At 37.0% G+C, this 20,808-nt stretch overlaps 1 protein-coding gene across 1 annotated transcript in view; it reads left to right on the top strand.

Annotated features, from left to right (window-relative positions):
• The window catches only part of LOC105929325 (leucine-rich repeat transmembrane neuronal protein 4), a 163,497-nt gene that overhangs the window by 10,137 nt on the left and 132,552 nt on the right, over positions 1–20,808 (top strand). The window contains 1 exon segment of the mRNA XM_036140091.1: positions 7,387–8,949. Coding sequence (XP_035995984.1) covers positions 7,387–8,949 — 1,563 coding nt within the window.

Below are 20,808 nucleotides of genomic sequence, written 5' to 3'. Positions count from 1 at the left end.
CCAGCTTATATGGATCAGCAAAGACCTTCTCCAGGATTGGTCGATTCTTCCCATGTTGTCTTTGCGATACCTGTCACTGTTAACCTGGCTCCAGGGACATCCACGTGTCCATTATGCTCTGAGATAACTGTCCATGTGGTTATGCATGCCAAATGTGTGAATTCCTTGGCGTCTGTGACTTATCTGCTGTTTCTATGTTAACTCTTTTCTACAGCTTCAGCCTCTGTGATCACATAACCCTTAACAAAAATCATTCTGTTATAATTTTGGCTGGATATTTAGGCTTGTGTATTTTCAACCCAGTCTAAAGTCTTTTGCTACCTCTAACATGTTTGAGTTGGATTCTTCCAAGATCTCACTGTATTTAGCTCCATCCACTTTCCAATCAACTGTAACTGTCTTCAATAATTCCTATTCCAAAGCGTAATATTGCCACTGTTATGTTTTGCTGTGCGGATTGTTTTGCCAAGCACTGGATCACCATGGACATATTTTTTTTTTCTATTTAAGGTTTGTTAGTCAATGTATTAATTTAGTCCTGAAAAAATGTTAAAAATGGATTTTCTACCACATCTGTCAAGTTCAAATTTAGCTAACGAAGACCTTAAAAGTCATGCTTAGTTAGTTAATTTCATCAACCCCAAAAACCTTTCAAAACCATATACCCGTTAACAGAAATCTTTATGCAAACATCATCTTACCTTTCCCTTTTGAATCACACTATATGTTGTTTAGACGGAATGCAAAATTGTGTTTTATGTGTCTGTTCAATGAAAATCTCCTCTAGGGCTTATATTGACTGTGATGTTTAGGGTGAGTTTTATTTCCTAACAGCATTTAGCGTTTTGACCTAAAAAGATTAGTTTTGGTGTCATCTGGTTATATTAATCGTTTCACCTACTTGGCTTGTCTTGAACTCCAAACAGGATTTCTAATTGCATTCCTCATATCAACCTTAGCCAGATTTTAAGAGTGTATGGCTAATAGCTGTCACGCCAACACATTTTCCTACTTCAGCTTCAAATATTTAATGCTCCTCCAGAGTCAGCCTTGTAGATGTTTTTTTTTAAGCTTTTCATGCCAGACCTGTCAGCTGGGGTAGACAGTCATGTCTGGGCAGGTTTGCAACCGACCTATTATATACACAACCATAACGCTATCCATTTTTACATTGTTAGAGTTAGTTCAAAGCCTGAAGTGTTGATTTATAACCCAACCTTACTTTAAACTGCCTCTAAGTTTTAAACTTTTTGATGTAGTTTATTTACTAATTTTCTCTAACAGACCTCTAAGACCCTCGGGGAAAAAATGTATTTATAGTAAGATTAAATTTAACACAGGTAGATAGGGTTGTACTAGATTTTATTAACAAGTATTGAAAGAAAGGGGAATGCAAATGCACTTGAAACGTTAGAATTTTATTTGTGAAAAACTTCAACATCTATCTGTAATTTTCTTTCCACTTTAAAATGATTCTTGTTGTTGTATTCATAAAAAAAATCTCAATACAGTACATTGAATTGGAGGTTGTAATGTTACTATATGTGAAAGGTTTTTTTTGCCAGACGCTGTAGAAGACTTCAAATGGGTATCAACAAACGTTGCAAACGGGTGGAGAAGATGGTTTTGAATGCATGCACAAAAATAGATTTTGTGATACAAAAACATCCTGATGGCTGCAGGGTTCAAGGGCATGCAAAATTTAATGTGTGGTAGACAGAAGGAGACATTCTTTTGCACCACTATCAAATGAAGTGGAAGCAAAAAAAAAAAAAAAAACAGTAACGATGAAAAGGACCTTAGCCGGGAGGTAATAGAGACACAAACCTTTTGAGTGACACCTAGGAGGGTGACTTGTGCTGCTTTGTGAATAAGATTAGAGGAAGGAGTGGGGAAGAAGATGGCCTACAGAGGCATTAGCTCATAGATGTCTCATTAAACCGCATGCAGTGTCAGTCAGAGGCAAAGGGGTTTTTTGTGAGCCAGCCTCAATCTGTAGGTGATCCAGGAGTCACTTCTAATAAAACAAACATATTTTGCAAGTGGGAAAATGTGCACTAGAGTGTTGTCTGTGCATCCTCCTGGGATGTGAGTCAAAGACAAGAATTCACATTCATGTTTAGCAGAATCAGCCCACACATTTTAGTCCACCCTTAGTAATATTTTAAATGCACACGGAAGATTATGCACAAACATTCATCTACATCACTTTTCTTACGTTGTTTGTTCTTAGTTTTTGATTATGTGCCTTCGACAAAAATAAATGGGCTTCTTTCACATATCTTGTGATCCCCATCTTTCAGGCTCTACAGTGTGTATGTTAAAGTAGCGTGATTGTCGGATCCAGAATGAAAAAAAATATGACGGATGGAGCTGTTGGTATAATCAATAGCCAGCACAAATTATCTGTGCAGCTCCACGGTTCCCTCTGTCTGTAAGGGATGATGAAAGAATATTCTGAAAACAAACACTAAGTGTTTCTCTTTCAATCACACTGCAAGACTCAGACAAATACACATACAATCCCCATATGGGATCGGCAGATGCTTGGCAGTGAACTAAATGGCTATGTTAGACACCATATGCTGTATGATGCCTCTCAGCCACACTATGTCAGGCACTTACATCTGACAAATCCTGGGAAGATTATTGAGATTCCACAAAATCAAAGTTATGCCTTGACTGCGTTAGAAGTATTCCCATAGTCTGCAGATTTATATGTTTTGAAGTGAGGTTCCTCATCATCCGTGTAACATTCTAAACATACAGCACAATCAGTTTAATGAAATAGTTGGACTTACGATATCACCTGTCAACATATTATAATGTTATTAAAAGAGATGGAGCATTTCTATATCGGTGTATTAATTTTATCTCAGTTTGATCATGGTAATAAATTTCATACTTGATGATATTGCCTTAAGAAACAGAGATGGGCTGAGCGGGCCCTCATGCTATCTATTCCAGGGGAAATCAATGTATCTTAATGACATATCCTTAGTTGCTCAGTAAAGGGGAGCATTTTAAGTGGAAACAACTCACTCCAAGCTAAGAAAAATGCATCATCAAAGAAAGCTACTTACCGCTTCTGCTTTCTCTTTATGCCTTACCAAAGTTGCCAAGGCTGTTGAACATTTTTAACATTTTGCTACTTTACAAACACAAACCTCAATGGATTTTCCTGTGATTTTTTTGTGACATACCAACAGGGCTTTGATAGACCAACACAAAACACAAGGCAACACAAACCAGCACTTAGCACACGATTAAAAGGTACAAGTTCTGAAAAGAAATCCAGCGTCTGTTGTGCATGTTTATTCAGTCTCCCTCTACGTTGAAATTTCTACATGAACCCATATCTGACCATGTGCCTTCAGAAGTCATCAAATTAATACATATTGTGCATATATGTGCATACCTCACCTTTCTGTTTCTTGGGTTTTATTTATTCCGATAATGTTTGGAAAAGATGTATCATCCCCACGGTATGACGCTGTCCCTGCCATTCATCATATGGTGTGTTCCAATGTATTCTTCATTCTTCATGTTGCTGTTTGTTCTCTATTGTTCTGTAGCAAACCTCTGAAGCACTCACAGAACAGATTGTTTGTACTCAGATTGAATTACACATAGGGGAACTCTTGACTTCTGAAGGCAGTTGCTTGCACTTAATTTGTTTAGGGGCTTCAGAATAAAAGGGTCTGAACGCCACTCTTTTCACATTTTTATTTGTTAAAAAAAGAATTAAAAAAACTATTGTTTTTCCTTACACTTCTTAAATCTGTGCTAGTTGTCCATTTCATAGAATCTTAAATAGGCCCGCTGAAGTTTGTGCTTGTAAAGTGATAAAATGGGAAAAGAAGTTTAAGTGCTCTGAATACATTTGCAAAGCGCTGTATCTTGTTGCTATTTTCCCTTTGGGATTTTGCCTTCCCTTTCTCTCAACCCAAAAGGGAAATTTACATTCCCATTTCCTGCCCTTTCTAAGTCTAAGGCTGCTGGATTTATCTTTCAAGTCCTAAATATTTAATTAATCTTAGAACTAATCCTACAACTAAACTTAGAAATGATGAACACCCTCAGTCCATATTTCCTGGTTTCTTCATCAGTTTCACTGTCACGGCAGTAGTGTAATAAAAGTAATTCACACGCTTGAATTTCAGGTTCCAAATTTGTCATGCCCAGCACTAACACTATATCTTCACAAGCGGCTTGTGTTCATTATTCCTACAGTTTTGTTAAATTGCAGAATTTCTAAGAACAGTGCACTTGATGGTACTTTATCAAACGAGGAATCCTAAAGCCTTCTTTGATATCTGCAGGTGCAGCAAGCGAGGTGTAAAATGTAGCTGGTCTTAATAAAGGAGCTCATGTACACCAGCATACTCAAACAACCATTAAAGCAGACAATCATTTAGGGTCAGTGTGCAACACAAAATCATGGTGACGGACAGGGTCTTGTGTTAAAGAACCCATTGATTATACAAAAAAAACCCCAAAAAAACAAAAAATCTCTGCCCACCTGTCCGCAATGCCTAAAAGACCGATATTTCCTTCAATGACCACGGTCTCACTCTCATTTATCAGTAAAATGACCTGACCTAAAGCCCTTAGTGAATCTAGGGTACTGTTTGAAAAAGCTGAGAGACACCACACCCAACACTGGAGACTAGCTGAAGGACACCATTAAAGCAACCAGGGCGAAGTTAACACCACCATAAGCTCATTCCCCCCGTGCCACGCTGCATTGAATCAGACATAAATGCTCAAGGGGCATCTTTCAGGTATGAAATGCATACTGAAACATACTTTTCAACTGTTGCGGAGGAGTCATCTTGGTAGTGTTTTAGCCGTACAATTTTTATTTCCCCTTACTATTTTATTTTTTTTTTTTTGAAATGTCAGGACCTTTCTGAATATTTTAATGTGTATTACTGGATTAAACCCAGTAGTATGCAAGTTGTTTTCTGTAAAATGTCTTTGTAGTGATAACCTCTGTTCCTATGAGCACCTTTCATAAAATTGCTTGGCATTCACTACTTCGATTGCGTCAAATGCAGCGAATAAAGTTTCCATAGTAATATATTTATCCATATTTGGATTTAGTGTTTCCAAAAGCAATCATTGCTGCAGTTGCAGAAGCAGATCAGTCATGGAGAGTGAGATTTACTCAGCACAGGAAAAAAAATCAGCATGAAAGAAGTGATAGTTGTGTCTACAGTCCTGGAGGCGTTTAAATTTACACTCCAGTCATTTCATGTTTAACCAAACCAAAGCAGAACAGATTCAGTCTGAATCATTACTTTTTGCTTTCCACTGGTCCAAAAACATCACTATAACCCCAGAGTAATGGAATTTCACAACACCTCTCTGCAGCATCAAACAACTACCTGAAAGCTAGTTTTGTGGATTTCTGTCAGCGTGTGATTCAGTAAGAGAGCGTATGTGTTGTCTTTTTCTGCATTCTACAGGCCCCTAAGAAGAAAGTCATAATTAGTCTGTGAGGTTAGGTAGAGGTATTCCAGTGAAGCTAAGCTATAGTATCTCAATTAGAGGGATTGTACTATATTATCGATTAAATATTAAAGGCATAGCAACTTTAATTTCAAGGTGTTTTTATAAGGTCCTAAAAAGTAAAACAAAAGTCTTAAATTCACATTTTAGAAAGCACAAAGTTTTAAATATGCCGACATTTTAGATCCTAAAATTAATTTAAATTCAGATTTTCATTGTTCACTCTATTTTCTTTAGTTTTTTTTTTTTTTTTTGTTAATTCTGGTGTTATTACTGTGAGAAAACTACAAACCCTACAACATAGGGCCCCAAACAGCCTTTTTGGAATGGAAGTTGTCTCCAAACATTAAATCTTCCCAGCAAAACTGCTAAATATTTTTTCTCCTTGAACCACCTTACTGTATGTTTAGGTGATTCAAATCTTTGTTCAAGTTACTCTAACTATTACCCGTTCCCTCATTATGAACAATTGTCTATTTAACAAGGTAACAACAACAACAAAAATAAACCAAAATAGCAAAATCCCCCTACACCCAAACACAATCTTGGTTAATCAAGTAGAAACCATTTTTTACAGAATAACTTCAGTGAATATTTATTCACCCTTTACAGGTCTTTGTTTAGATCAGTCACAATCACAGTCTGCGTGAGTCTGTGTGGACATGCCCCAGTCCGGCCGACACATTTGAACACTAATATTTTTTTAAGTATCTCAACAATGCAGATCCAGCTCTGTCAAGTTGCTTGGGGATAGGGTGTGAGTAGCTTTTTACAAGTCCAGGCACAAGTTCTTGAGAGCACTTAGACCTGAGTTTTCCTTTTGCAGACTCCAGAACATTCACCTTGCTGTCTTTGTACCATTTCTGTGTAACGTTTTGCAAGCACGTGGAATGTTGGTTTGTTGCCAAATCTTGGAGGATTATCTGAGTGAGTCTAAACAAAAGAATGGCTTGGAAAGGTGCTGCCACCACCATGCTTGGTGGTGGAAAAGCTTTATTTGTGGCACAGTGTACACAGTTGTAGGATTAGTTCTAAGATGTGCAGCTAAACTCAGCCAGAGCTACAATGGTACATGTATATTCACATGTTAGAAAGATGCTATGAAAGCCCAGACCAAAATCCAAATCAAAATCCATAATCTTTCTTTCCATCCAATCTGACTGAGTTTCAGCAAATTAACAATAAGGGTGTGTGTGTGTGTGGGGGGGGGGGGGTCATAATCACTTCAAAATCATTAACAGAGCCATTAGGTACTTTCTACACACTCTAGACTTTTATACATCTTATACCTTGGACATGTTTATCGAACTGTCTAGGGGGCATATTACTACAGCCTGCACTTGAACTGCTGTTTGGCCTTTCTTGCTCTTCAATTGAGAGTATAGGCCCCATGCTGTGCAGGGCCTATTTGTTTCATAGTTATTTCTCCTCTACCTCCTTTTCCTTGTTGAATTTCTTTACCAGATATTTGTGATGTAGTTCACTTCCAAAGTTCCCTTTTCTTTATTGATGTTACATTTACCATTTTTTCTAAAAGACTAGATGTTTGTTGCATATTTGAAATGTGCAAGAACAGAGTCTTGGCTTTGATTCAGATGTTTGAACCGCGATGATCAGGATAGCTTCTCTTGTTTTGATGCTTATCTTAATCTCTTGTCTTATTCTCTTTCTGTGTTTCTTTAGGAGACAAATGAGGTCACAGTATAAGTGTCTGGAAGCAACTGAATGTATAAATAAAGGACACTGGAATACAAAAATGTTACCTAATAAAATACTTTTTTTAAATCCAAGGGAGGATTGGAAGTTAAACATTTATCATATTTACTAATATTTCTTTTCTTTTGTTGTTTTTTTTTCTGTCTCTGCTTTTAGGCTCTGCTCTGCAGCGTCACTGGCTATTGTTCCAACTCCTGATGCAGGTATGGCTGGCGGCAAATCCCTCCCTGAGTGAGCGCCACTGCCCTAAGAGTTGTCGTTGTGATGGAAAAATTGTCTACTGTGAGTCAAGCGCCTTTCGTGATGTCCCCAAGAACCTCTCAGGAGGCTGTGAGGGACTGTCTTTGCGGTACAACAGCCTCTCCAGTCTTCGTGCTGGCCAGTTTGTTGGCCTCAACCACCTTATCTGGCTGTATTTGGACCATAATTACATTGCCACTGTGGATGCAATGGCATTCCAGGGGGTCCGCAGGCTTAAAGAACTGATTCTGAGTTCCAACAAGATCACATCACTCCATAATACAACATTTCACCCCGTTCCTAATTTGCGGAATTTGGACTTGTCGTACAATAAACTACAAGCATTGCAACCTGGGCAATTCCAAGGTTTACGGAAGCTTCTCAGCCTTCATATACGGTCTAATTCATTAAAAACTCTGCCAATGCGTCTGTTTCAAGACTGCAGAAATATTGAATTCCTTGATCTTGGGTACAACCGGCTGCGGAGTATCACTCGGAATGCACTTTCTGGCCTGGTCAAGCTCACCGAGTTGCATTTGGAACACAATCAGTTCTCCAAAATCAATTTTTCCCATTTTCCTCGACTCTACAATCTACGGGCTCTTTACCTGCAGTGGAATCGCATTCGGTCGATGAGCCAGGGCCTGACTTGGACCTGGGCCTCAGTCCAGAAACTGGATCTGTCAGGGAATGAACTGACAGAAGTAGATCCTGTAGTTTACCAATGCCTACCAAACCTGCAGACTCTTAACCTTGATTCCAACAAACTAACCAATGTTTCTCAGGAGGTTGTTGATGCTTGGATCTCACTGACCACGATTAGTTTAGCAGGAAATGTTTGGGACTGTAGCCCTGCCATATGTCCTCTTGTGGCTTGGCTAAGGAACTTTAGAGGGATGAAAGAGACTACAATGATCTGTGCATCCCCCAAGAAAGCCCAGGGAGAGAAAGTGATGGATGCGGTGGAAGCATTTGGGGTTTGCCAATCAAATCAAGGTACAACTCTTACAATGAGCATTACTCCAAATCTATCCAGCGTCCCTGTGCAGACAGAGCATAACCCCTCTGTTCTGGTTTTACCAACTAGGTCTGGTAAGCGAACTGAGGTATCTGTTTGGGGTCCTACATCATTAGCAGTTACCCCACCTGTTGCACTTCCCCCAGAGCAAGACTTAGAGCCTGTGTCTTTCCATAAGATTGTGGCTGGAAGCGTAGCCCTGTTTCTGTCTGTTGCAATGATCCTTTTGGTAATCTACGTGTCCTGGAAGCGCTACCCTAACAGCGTCAAACAGCTCCAGGAGCACTCGGCGGCAGCACGCAAGCGTCGCAAGAAACCCCGAGAGACAGAGCGCACCCTTAGCTCCCCTCTGCAGGAGTACTATGTGGACTACAAGCCCAACAATTCTGAGGCCATGGATGTGCTTGTCAATGGGACTGGACCATGCACCTACACCATCTCAGGCTCCCGAGAATGCGAGGTATGACTCACACTACTTCCACTATATGTACATTGTTAAAAAAAAAAACAATTAACAAAATACTTTTTGTTTTTAGATGGGTATTTGAATATTCAATTAAACCCTAATCTCTTCTGGCGTGCAGTGTTTGCTTTATCATAGAACTGCATGGAAACATAGATCAATGAAAGTCTTTTGAATATATTTTTGTGTGATATTGCTATTTTAATCATTGCTTTGTTTAGTTTGCTTTCTTATGTGGCTGTCACAAGCTGTTGGTGTGTGTTATGTTTTTTTTTTAATTCTTTTTAAAAACATGTTTTTTGTAAGTATAAAAAGCTGAAGGACTGCATGCAGATACTGGCTGTGAATGACAGAGGTATCCTTTTTTCACTAAATTGAGCTTCCTCAAAGAAAATGACTTCACACTTTTCCTTAACACAGTTATGACTCAAGCTAGTTGTTGAAAAGCTTTTCAGCCCCCCCCCCGATAGCATTGCCTCTCAGCTTTTCTTTCTTGTCCTTTGTACTATGGCTATAGTTATTCGCTTGTTTACATACTTGCCTAATTGATAAGTCAAGCATAAACCGAAATGAATACTTTCGCCTATTTCGCCGTCAACACTTTAATTCACATTCATGGGGTATGGGAAAAAGTATTTGCTGTACACAGACAGAAACAGCCTTTCATAGTCCTTAAAGGAGTGAGAATCCTTTGAAATGTTTCACACACAGGCAAGTGATTTTCTTCAAAAAAAGTATGTACACACCACATCAATGCTTTGCTTGCTTTCACTTACCCTCCTCTGTTGTACTTGACATGCTGTAAAAGAAAAAGGTAAGCCACTTATCCCGAGACATACTTTCCTCCGATTTTCCGGGTTACATGCTACATTCAGTCAGTTTTACATTGTCCACATTAGTGTTGTGATTGTTGTAACCTTAACTCCTTTAGCATTTATATACTGGGGTCTTTTTCCATTTATTCTGAAAAGAACTACCACAGTTTCTGCAGATCAGCCCCAATGTGCTGCTACTCAATAGGGAAAATTTGATCAAAGTGATTACTATAATGTTCTGATAACATGTAATCTAAATCACGCATAGCTTTACCATGGTGCTTGGGTCATGTTTTATATGTTTGCTTTCTGCACTAATATAACTTGTTACTCTGGTAGATTGTGTATGGACAGTAAATAAGTTGTTCTCCTCCTTGATAACATTAGCAATTGGCTTTGAACATTATAAAATCTCCAGACTGCTTTAGCTGACTCTACATATCTATCTGCTACATGGACCACTGTCTAAGCAACACACACAGACACACAGAGACAATCACACTATGCACAGAGAGTGTGTGTTTTGGCAATTATTTCAGTTTCACTTTTAACAGTGAAAATTATTTTAAGGATAAAAAGATGCTTAGATTGTTAGAGGAAAAAGAAATCTGATATCATTTGAAAGTTTATACACCCATGGCTACAAAATTGGGCTTCAATTTAGAATTGCTAGTTTAGGAACTCCAGTAACATTCATTTGCCACCATTAAGTCTGGTGAGATCCCTAATATTAGTATATAATATATGTTGGAGGTAGATATATACACTACCGTTAAAGGTTTGGGGTCACCCGAAATACGTCATGTTTTTCCAAAATATGGTTGAGACATCAACAAGGTTAGACATTTGTTCAAGTAATCTGAGGGAATGTCACCACATCATTCCTGAAGCACATTCCACAAGTTGGATTGGCTTGATGGGCACTTACTACACAATATACGGTCAAGCTGCTCCCACAGCAGCTCAATAAGGTTGATATCTGGTGACTGTGTGGACCACTCCATTACAGACAGATTATCACATTGACAATGTCTTGACTGAATTTCTGACTAATTTAATGTTATTTTAATTGAAGCTTTCATTAAAAACATAAAGACCTTTCTAAGTGACCCCACACTTTTGAGCAGTAGTTTAGACACTGATGTTGTTTTTGTATACAAGACGGGCCAGGTCACTTTCCAATTTGGTGTTTTATCATAATATATTAATTATAAATCTCTATGGGGAGACACAAATGTCAGTATTATTATTACTGCAGGTTTCTTATATTACTTATGATAATCTAAACATCAGTTCCTTATTATTGACATTTGGATTAATTAGTTAATTTTCAGAGTTCATCATGATACAACCACTTTACAATATTCTTTTTTTTTCAATTTCTATTTATGATAGATCAACAGAAAGTAGCATGTAGTTGTAAAGTGAAAATATACATATTTTTATCGTTTCTTTAAAGTGAAGTGTTGCAAATTATGTGCTCAGTGGCCTGAACGAATAACATTCAGTGCAACCAGCTGCCATCAAAAGACACATAATTAGTAATTATAGCCTAGATGAAGCTAAACTCAGCCAGAGCTCTGTATATTCACGTGAGATTGACGCTGTACAAAGCCCAGAACAAAATCCAATTGAAAATCGGTGCATATATATATATATATATATATATATATATATATTGCCTTGAATAGCTATCTGTTCATTGAATCACCAAGTTCTACGGGGGCTTTCTGTTTCTTGCATGTTGAAACATGCAAATATAGAAGACATGCAGGATAATTGCTAACCCCTGCACCAAAATTCACAAATAGTTTACTATATATTAAGAGAGTTAATTAATTCCAGGATATTTATCCAGGCCTTTCAAGTGGTGCAAACTATGGTGTAAATGTAAGTGAAGGCCAATCATAATGAACATCTTGACAAATCTTAAGTCTTCATGCTATTGTCTGGCTTCACCCCATCTTGCCTTTTCTCGATATTCTTGAAAATACATCTTGTCTTGCCTTATCTGCCCTTCTCTCTCACCTTAAAAAAACGGTGGGACGGTAAGACAGGAGCTATCCATCAGCAGTCCACGAAGTCCTGAGTTCATCTCAGAATGTGCTCTGATCTTGTTTCTACATTTTGTTGCCTTAGCGTAGACATAAATCACTGGACAGAACATGGCAGCGCTTGCAGCACTCTGCCCACCTCGCAGCTTTCCTTCCACTTCTCACACTCAGGGACGTAGCAGCTTATGTTCATTCATTCCTGAGGAGGAATTCCTTATTACTCCACCATCACTTTGAGTGTTTTTTTAATATCTGGATTGTGTGCCACTGTATACTGCAACCTATTCACATTATTGTTTTGGCTTGCTCTCTTAGGTCCAATTGCCTCTGTGTTTGGACACCTTTTCAGTGAAGTATCTAAAGCTAGTGGAATCCTCATTTCCCTGTGTCACTTCAATCTTCAATCAGAGCATACCCCCCCCCCCCACCCTCTGTCATTTCATTTTGATCTTCCTTTGATCTGTTCCACTGAAGCTAGACTCCTGAGGTGCACAGTGGACTTCACCTGATTTCATGTTTGATGTCACCTTTTTTTATGTGTCAGAACATCATTTTATGCCTGCTGGCGCTCTTTACCCAATACATTTTGTAATCTGGAAACACTACATAATAACATATGCTGTTTTTTCCCTCTATCTTTTCATTTTTGTGCCCTTTCATTTTGTGAAGTCGCAATGTGTCTAGCAAACCGACATATTTGGTCAAACTGTGGCTCTTTACAGTGAAATGGAGGAGATATAAGCAGGAATTGGTTATTTGGAATTTGTTTTCTTTTTTAAAGCATCACATAGGTGTTCATCTTATGCTTTTTATGTTGGATTGACTACGTCAGGAATCAAATTTCTTCCTTCAAAGAAAAAAAGCATAATAGAAGCAGCTAATCATAAAAAAGTATCAAAGGCACACATTTTGTCATGTATTTTTCTTTAAATGTGTAGATTTTCTGTCAATGTTTGTTCTTTTTTCTTATTTTAATCTAATACTTTTTTAATAAATATTTCCATTTTTTCATTTATGTATTTCTACATTTTAATTTTTTTCTGTGCTTTTTTCCTTTAGGTTTTCTCCTCTAACATTTTTTTGTATTTAAAGCAAGAAGCCTAATGCATGTCAAAAAAGGCTAACGTTTCCACTTTGGAAAAGAGTTTTATTCTATGCCTAACCCACTTTGTCAGCTTAATGTAAGTCATCCCTTTCAGAGCCAGATCTGAAACACCCTTTTTTTTTCTTTTCGTTAGATTCTTGTTTACCCTTTTGACTTCACCAACTTTCTCTGATACTGCTGCTGAAATTTCAAAGCTCAGTGAACCACTTACTGAACCTTAGAACCTGATAAGCATATGACACCTGAAGTCTACCAAAGAAGGATTTTGTAGTATGTATACCAGAATGCATGCATATATATATATATATATATATATATATATATATATACACAAGACATATATGCTGTGTCGAGTAATAGTATGTAATAAAATGCTTTAGATTACATACAAGTATTTGATTTCATAGTTAACTAATTCAGTTGTTAGAAACTCTATGGAAAATTCATTTGACAAGCCATTAGTAGCAATAAACACAAATTTGTGTACAATTAAATGCTCTTTTCACTATCTTATTTTACAGATTAGAATGTAGTAGAAGAAGGTGAATGCTTACAACCAATATAATAATAAATAAGAAAACTATTTTTTGGAGGCTGTTTGTTTGTTTTTTTCGACAGTGGGGTGGGGGGGCACTCACAGTTTATACATGATATGTTTTCATTTGCTAAATTTCACTACATTTAAAATAATGGCATTATATCAATCATCATTCATTTCCTAAGACTTATTAAATCTTAAAATTGAAAATGTGAAAATGGGCATATATAAATTGATATATGATAAAAAAATTACTTTATAATGGATTATAAATTCATAATGACACCCAACCAAACTGTAGACTGCAATTAATAGTCTATTGGGGGGATGGGGGGGGGGGGGGGGGGCACTTTACAAACGCTGACAGTGACTGGACTAGCTGTCTTCTTTTTACATTATTCTCACTTTTTTGTGTGCAAATAATATAAAGAAATAAATAAACTTTACTTGTTATCACAGTCTGCTAGTTTTAAACTTCTCTTGAATTGCTCTATCAAAGCATTTACTGTTAGTTGTTCTTTTTTCGTCTTTACTGTAATTGTTTATTATTTATTAATTATTGATTCATTATTAAATCTTTTAACCTTTCTGATATTATTTCTTAATTTCAACAGAACACCCACTGATAACAATACTTTTTTTAAAATATTAGGGGCAGATGCTCTGTAGGTAAGGGAGGAGATGTAATAAAACAAGATTTTGCTATTATTTAAAAAAAGAAAAAACTATAGTAAGAAATTTCAGATTTTAAACTGTTTTTAGCATCTACTAGCAGTTAGCGCAACTAGCAGGATTTGCAGTACCACCTGTGAATGGTAACATAAACAAACAAGATAAGTCAATAATATTTTTTTTTTGTTATGCACCATTGTCATTTTAACTTTACTTGTTGGCACAGCTTTTCTGCTTTGCACAAAAAAAGTAATTGGATGAAGTAACAAAACCCACAAGCATACTGTGTGAGCCACCTCGGCCCGTCACATTCATTCCTGATTCGCATATTTGGCAAAAAGAGACAGTGAATTCAGAGGCAAAAACAGTTTAACATATATTTATTACAATTTGGAATTCCAAAGTAGGAGACACTTACAAGTTTTATCACAGCCGCGAATCCCTTAACCTTCTCTGCTCGTGTTATAAGTGTGTCTCAACGCTTACACGTTCATACCCTCCTTTTGAACCCACGGGCGGCCTCAGACAGGGGCCAGACCAACCTATTCCTAAGTTTCCTCCCAGAGCCAATGCAGACATTGAGTCTGCTGAAAACATCTGTTTCCTGACCTTTGACCATTAAATGTAATCTACTACCCTAGCTCGGTTCCTGGGAGTTAACTGAAACAACCTTGAAACCTTGAGAAAAGAACTTTGAGAGTGTTATCTGCTCACAAGGCTGTCATATATCTCCTTACTCTATTCTGTGCCTGGTACACGCTTACTGAAGTCTGACTCCACCTTTTGTCCTGCAAACATCCTCATCTATTAGGTTACTGGGTTAAAGTTAACATCTGTATTACTTTAAAATACACTATTATATATAAATGATTATATATTTCCTTAACAGTAGGCAGGCACTAGGTGTCGCTTTGTCCAATCAGCTGGGAAAGTTCTGCTAAATGTCCCGCCTTTCCCCAAACGGAGTCAGTGGGAGCAGTCCCAGATTGATAACGTGCAGAACGTAGAGTGCTACATATTATCACTCTGGCTGGCCAGGTTGTCGTACCGTAACTAATATGAGGGTTACCTTCATAACTAAGGCTACGTTCACACAGCAGGCAAATGGAACCCAAGTCCAATCTTTTTTGCTTCAGTATCTGCATTGCTTCTTTTCTTAGGCTTTATTAAACACTTCTAGTAAGAGTTACATGCATTACCACTTCCATAAATGGTGTACTGCTGTGTGATGTCTCTTTCTGCTTCTGTGCATGTGCATAGATTTTGTGTTGTGAACCATTCAGACTGAAGTTTGATTAACATTTAATTAGTACAGTCATATTCAACACATCAAGATTTTATCAAAACGTTGATTTATTTTGGTTACCCAATTAACTGAAGTAAACACATATATAAATTAATCATGCATAGACTGGTGTTTTTAAGCCCTTACTACTATCGATAACAATGTTTTTTTGTTGCTTACATATAATGAAAACGGTTATAATATTACATCAAACTGATGGAAAAAAGTTTTTTAATACAGAAAAAGGGGCTTAATGAAAAGTATTTTTAATACTTGCTTAAAGGTTGTTATTTTCGAAATGTACTTTTAATCTGACCCATGAGCTTTATGGGAACCCATATTCTAATTTATTGAATATGACTGTAGTATGAACAACCATGCAAAAAATTAAATTTTAGCAAAAATATTGGAATTGTGCATCATGACCTGCAGTGTGAAAGTAGCCCAAGACTGCACAATTTTTAAAAATATTGCGATAGCAACAATATTGGTAAATATTTTGCTGAGGATATTTGTGTGATATATTGTGTAGACCTAACCGTTACTAACAATATAATAGAATACAAAAATAACACGATTTAAAGTTTAAACCTTACTTGTTACCACACCCACTAACTCTTATATTTCCAGCATGAAAGAAGATGAGTTAAAAAGTAACAAACCAATAGTGTAAGACAGGAATAAACACATAAAGTATCTGTCCTGGATGTTGTCTAATACATTATTTACACATTAACTTTAATTGTTGATACATTAATCCAGGTTTGTTAGATGACACCATAATTTATCAATATATACATATACCCAAGATAAAATTAAAAATAAGTCAATTACATTTATTTACAAAAGTGTGAATAAATGAATACACATAACCTTTATAATTATGTTTTTTCCAATACACAATTTGCATGTCAATTGTATGTGTTATGACAGTATTTCTGTTGCTTGTCATGCATCTTTCTTATAATTCATCTCCATAAATAATAGATAATGTTTTTTTTTTCTTTCTTGAGCCTTCTGCTTTCTTTTTGGATATAAGCATTGGAAAATTGCATATTAGAATTTTAAAACAGTTTAAATAGGCAATATTCATTTATTTATTATTTTAATGATCAAACAAGAATATAATTAATCATAATATAGAATTGGGTTGAGCATGATTATATCCTTGACATATTTAGATTCAATTACATTTTACCAATAATTATTTATATCCTTCTCAAAGTAGAACAGCATTTTTTGGCATTGGTGTCATATATCTTATAACTGGTGATAACAGTTTTTACATGCCATCACCCTTGTCTTAAGTTCCCTCTAGAAATTAGTTTTAGGATTGAAGTCCGGACTCTAGCGGGGCTTTGTTACCATAATTTAAGATATTGCTTTAAATGTAGTTATGTCAGAAGTATTTAAAATTGTGATCCTAACTGCGTGTATTAGAAACTGCCACAGATGTCTGCACACTTTTCTTAAAGGAGCTATAAGCGATTTTTCACCATTAGGGCTTGGGCGACTGTGGCTTGATGGGTCTGGCAATCAGAAGGTTGTGGGTTTGATTCCAGCTTCCCCTTGCCCCATGTCGATGTGCCCCTGGGTAAGGCACTTAACCCCAAGTTGCCTATCGAGCTGCTTCTTGGTGTATGAATGTGTGCGCGTCAGTGAGAGCAATTGGGTGAATGTGGCTATAGTGTACAGCATGACTGGAAAAAACGCTATATAAGTTACCATTGAGCATTGTCTGTAGACCTAAACCAGATGTATATCCACCCACGCCTTTCTCTACCTCCACTCCAGCTGCAACCCAGCACCCATTTCCCCTCCCCTTCTCACCTCATACGCGCACATTTACAAGGATACATACACAGCAAAACAGCCTCACCTTTCGGAGGAACATGTCAAGCCCTGAGTGGAAGCTGTTCACATACGTGAATATACATGCCCAGCTATGTAAAAAAAGACAATGGAGAACAACACAGAGAGATGGTGTGTGTGACGTCATACCATATTCCTTCTAAAAATATATCTTTTGTTTTTCACAAAACATTTTTTTTAGTTCTAAAATAATGAAATCTTGCTTATTGCTTCTTTAGGTGTATAACATTATTTACGTTGATTATTTTTAACATTATTTACATGTTATTATTATTATTTAATCCTAAATGGCAGTTGGAAATGTCAGGATATTTCAACACGCTCATTTAGAACAACAACAAAAAAACACAATAATAACAATGTCAACATAGATTTAAAAAAAAAAAATATGTCTGTCATAGTGTCACATTATGAACAGCTCAAAATCTCAAAAAGTCAACAGACTTGTGGCACTAGCCAATGTGACACTACCTATGTGTAATTCAGTGGAGAGGTTAAACTTTAACATGCTATGTCTTCGGTCTACAAAATGCCACGTGGGAGTCTTTAAACATGCATTGTTCCGACTGTGGGAAAACATCTCTCTTATCCGCTAATCCTGTCTGTTTCACACTCCTGTTCCATGCTGCTGCTTTCTACACTGCTGTTTGATCCATGCTTAATTAGGGTGGAAGATCACTAATGCAGCAATTACATTACCTGGAAAAGAGGCAAGAGTAATTCCTTTCCCTCATAGCATTCTGTAATGCAACCAAAGTGTATTGTTAACGCTAAGCTTTGTAAGGTACACCTTCTTTTCTTTTGTGTTTGGATTCTTGTTAGAAACTTGTTGAATGTTTGGCATTTTTATCTTTTTCGCATTTTCTGTCCACTAACCTATTAGTCCTTTTTTTACCCCACTTTTCCTATTTTCAGTTTCAAAGTCCTTTCTCAGAGCTGTTCTCATTACAAAGGTTGCTGTTTTACTGCCTCATATCTTCTTCCCTGTCTGCGGATGAAGTGCAGCTCTTCTAGACCTTTCCATATGGATGAGAGAAGTAGTTTAAAATAGTGTAACTGCTTATAAGTGGATAAACCAGCATCCATTGAGAGGGAATAAAAGGTGAGGGACGATATCACACTTCAACCACACCTCAGAGAGCCCTGTGGTTGCAGTCTGCGTATCTTGATAATCTATTTACATATGCACAGAGACAGCAATTAAAAGTGTTATGTCACGTTTAAGCTACCATCGTTCCGGTAGACATGAAATAAGGAATTCTGAAAAAAATTAAAATAAATGTGTTTTAATTTATGTGCCAGATTTGACCAGATTTTTATTCAAAGTTTCTTTGAAGCTTTTGAGTCTTACTTTATCAGCACTCTTTAATACTAGAAATCAATTGGTTGAATTCTCTGGTGTCCACCTAAGATTTTGTTAATGTTGCCTAAATGAAACCCTGGCACAATATTTAGTGATGAGTTGAAAGAAAAAGGCATAAAGCGGGTTAGCCTTGTATCCTTAGAATCTGTGGCCATGATAACTCATAAAATGTACTTTACATACATGAAAAATAAAAATAAAATCATCCTCCTTCAAAACAAGGCTGGAACTGATGGTTGAGGCCAGTGAAAATAATATATTTGAGTTCTGATAAAAGCATGGATTATAATCTCCAGATCACGTTCTGACACAGTCTGGCAACCAGGTGTAGCTGAAAATTGTTAGAAATAACTTAATCCACTGATAGGGGGCTATGTAGAGATCTTTATTTAGGTAAATTTAAGATTTTAGTACAGCTGCCTTTCATATGACTGATTTACCAGAATCCAGAATATCAGAATATATTGCTCTTTATATTCAAAAGAAAGGGACATTTATGTTAGTTTTCTGTTTATTTCAGCACAAAGAGAAACAGATTGTTGCAACTGCATCTAAATATACAGGACCGCCTCACGAATGAAGCTTTGTTTTGATCCCTACCAGATCACTTTCAGTTAGGTTAGACAATGGTACTCCCACCTGTTCCTTAATCACACTGCAAACCAGTACGGTAGGTGAAAATGAGTCATTGATTTTCCAGCATCTAAGCATACTGTTGTCATTTCAGCACATATGTGCAGGCTCGATGTGATTATAAAGTGAAGAAAAAAAAAAACATCCAATTCATTTATTTGATACCAGTACCATCGGCATTGAAAGAAAGACTTATGCTAGGCATTTGCAGAATTTCTTGTTGTTAATGGATATTTAAGGAGGTCATTAACAAATTCTCAAAGATTGAAGTGTAACTCGGCTGTCATGCTTGCATAACAGCACTGTCGGAGGGAAATTTTTGAGCTTTCCAAAGTTTATTTAGTATTTGGTTTCAATGCTTTCTGTGGATTTAAGATTATGATTAAGAGAAAATGTTACTTTAAATTCATGAATATATATTTCAAGCAACTGAGGTCCCAGTTCACTTCTGCGAGATAGTTATTATAACCATGTAAAGGGTAGAGGCTTCATCTTTAGAATTCTGTGTAGGCGGATGGAGAACAGATCTGGTGGATTTTTGCTGCCATGGGGTATTTGGTTATTTTAAACTGCTTTTCATTAGTGATATTTTTATTTCCTAAACTGTTTATCTAGATCTCGCAAAACAGTCGTTATTTCAGATTTTGGAAAACAGATTTAATATGCGTCTTCAAAGTGATACATTCCTCTATTGGAATTTTGTTTAAGTTTTCCTAAGGCAAATGTCTGCCCTTCCCAGAGCTGTGAACTGCTTGTGCTTTCATCGGATTTGACAGTATTTAAGTCAACTTGTCCTGCACATTCGGGGAGGCAAAAGGTCCAGACAGGAAATCTGAGCTGCAGGGGAGTAAGACAGGTGGGAAGGCAAACACCTGGCAGCGAGGCCCATTCAACACGATTGAGTAGTCGACGGCCAAAAAGGAGAAGCACGGAAAGCAAGAAGAATCAGGTTTTCATACAGGTTTGTCAGCTGGGTGGTCAGATAGGCAGGCATCTGTCCACAAAAGACTCATTCCCTTGTCTGCAGATTATCCTCAAAAAGGCTCAACCCCTCATTTATTGAGGGATCTTCAGTTATTTAAATATTCATTTATTGTGACCTAAGTTAATCTGTCAAAGGACACAACTAGCAGATTTATGGTTAAAGATCTGAGGGGGTCAGTTGTAGATGTGTTGGTTAGCATGAAAATAGTCAGAAATACATCCCATATTTAAATTTCTGTAATTTATAACAGAAAAGCAATAATTATCACCACTTTAACAGTATTACATTGGCAAATTAGAGGACTGTGGCATGGTTGGAAGACTAATGGTCTTGTTATCCAAAAGTTGTGGGTTTGCTTCTTGTTTGATTGCTGCCACATGTTATCGTGCCCCTTAGCAAGGCATTTAACCCCATGTTGTCTACCAAGCTGTATATTGGTCTGTGAATGTGTGCAGAGCATTGAGGGGTCTGAATGACTAGAAGAGCGCTACAAAATTCAGTCCATTTACAGTTATGAAAAAACAGCATCAATCAT

The sequence above is a fragment of the Fundulus heteroclitus genome, chromosome 8 (genome assembly GCF_011125445.2).
Source record: "Fundulus heteroclitus isolate FHET01 chromosome 8, MU-UCD_Fhet_4.1, whole genome shotgun sequence".
NCBI lineage: Eukaryota > Metazoa > Chordata > Actinopteri > Cyprinodontiformes > Fundulidae > Fundulus > Fundulus heteroclitus.
This window is presented reverse-complemented; position numbering and strand designations above follow the sequence as displayed.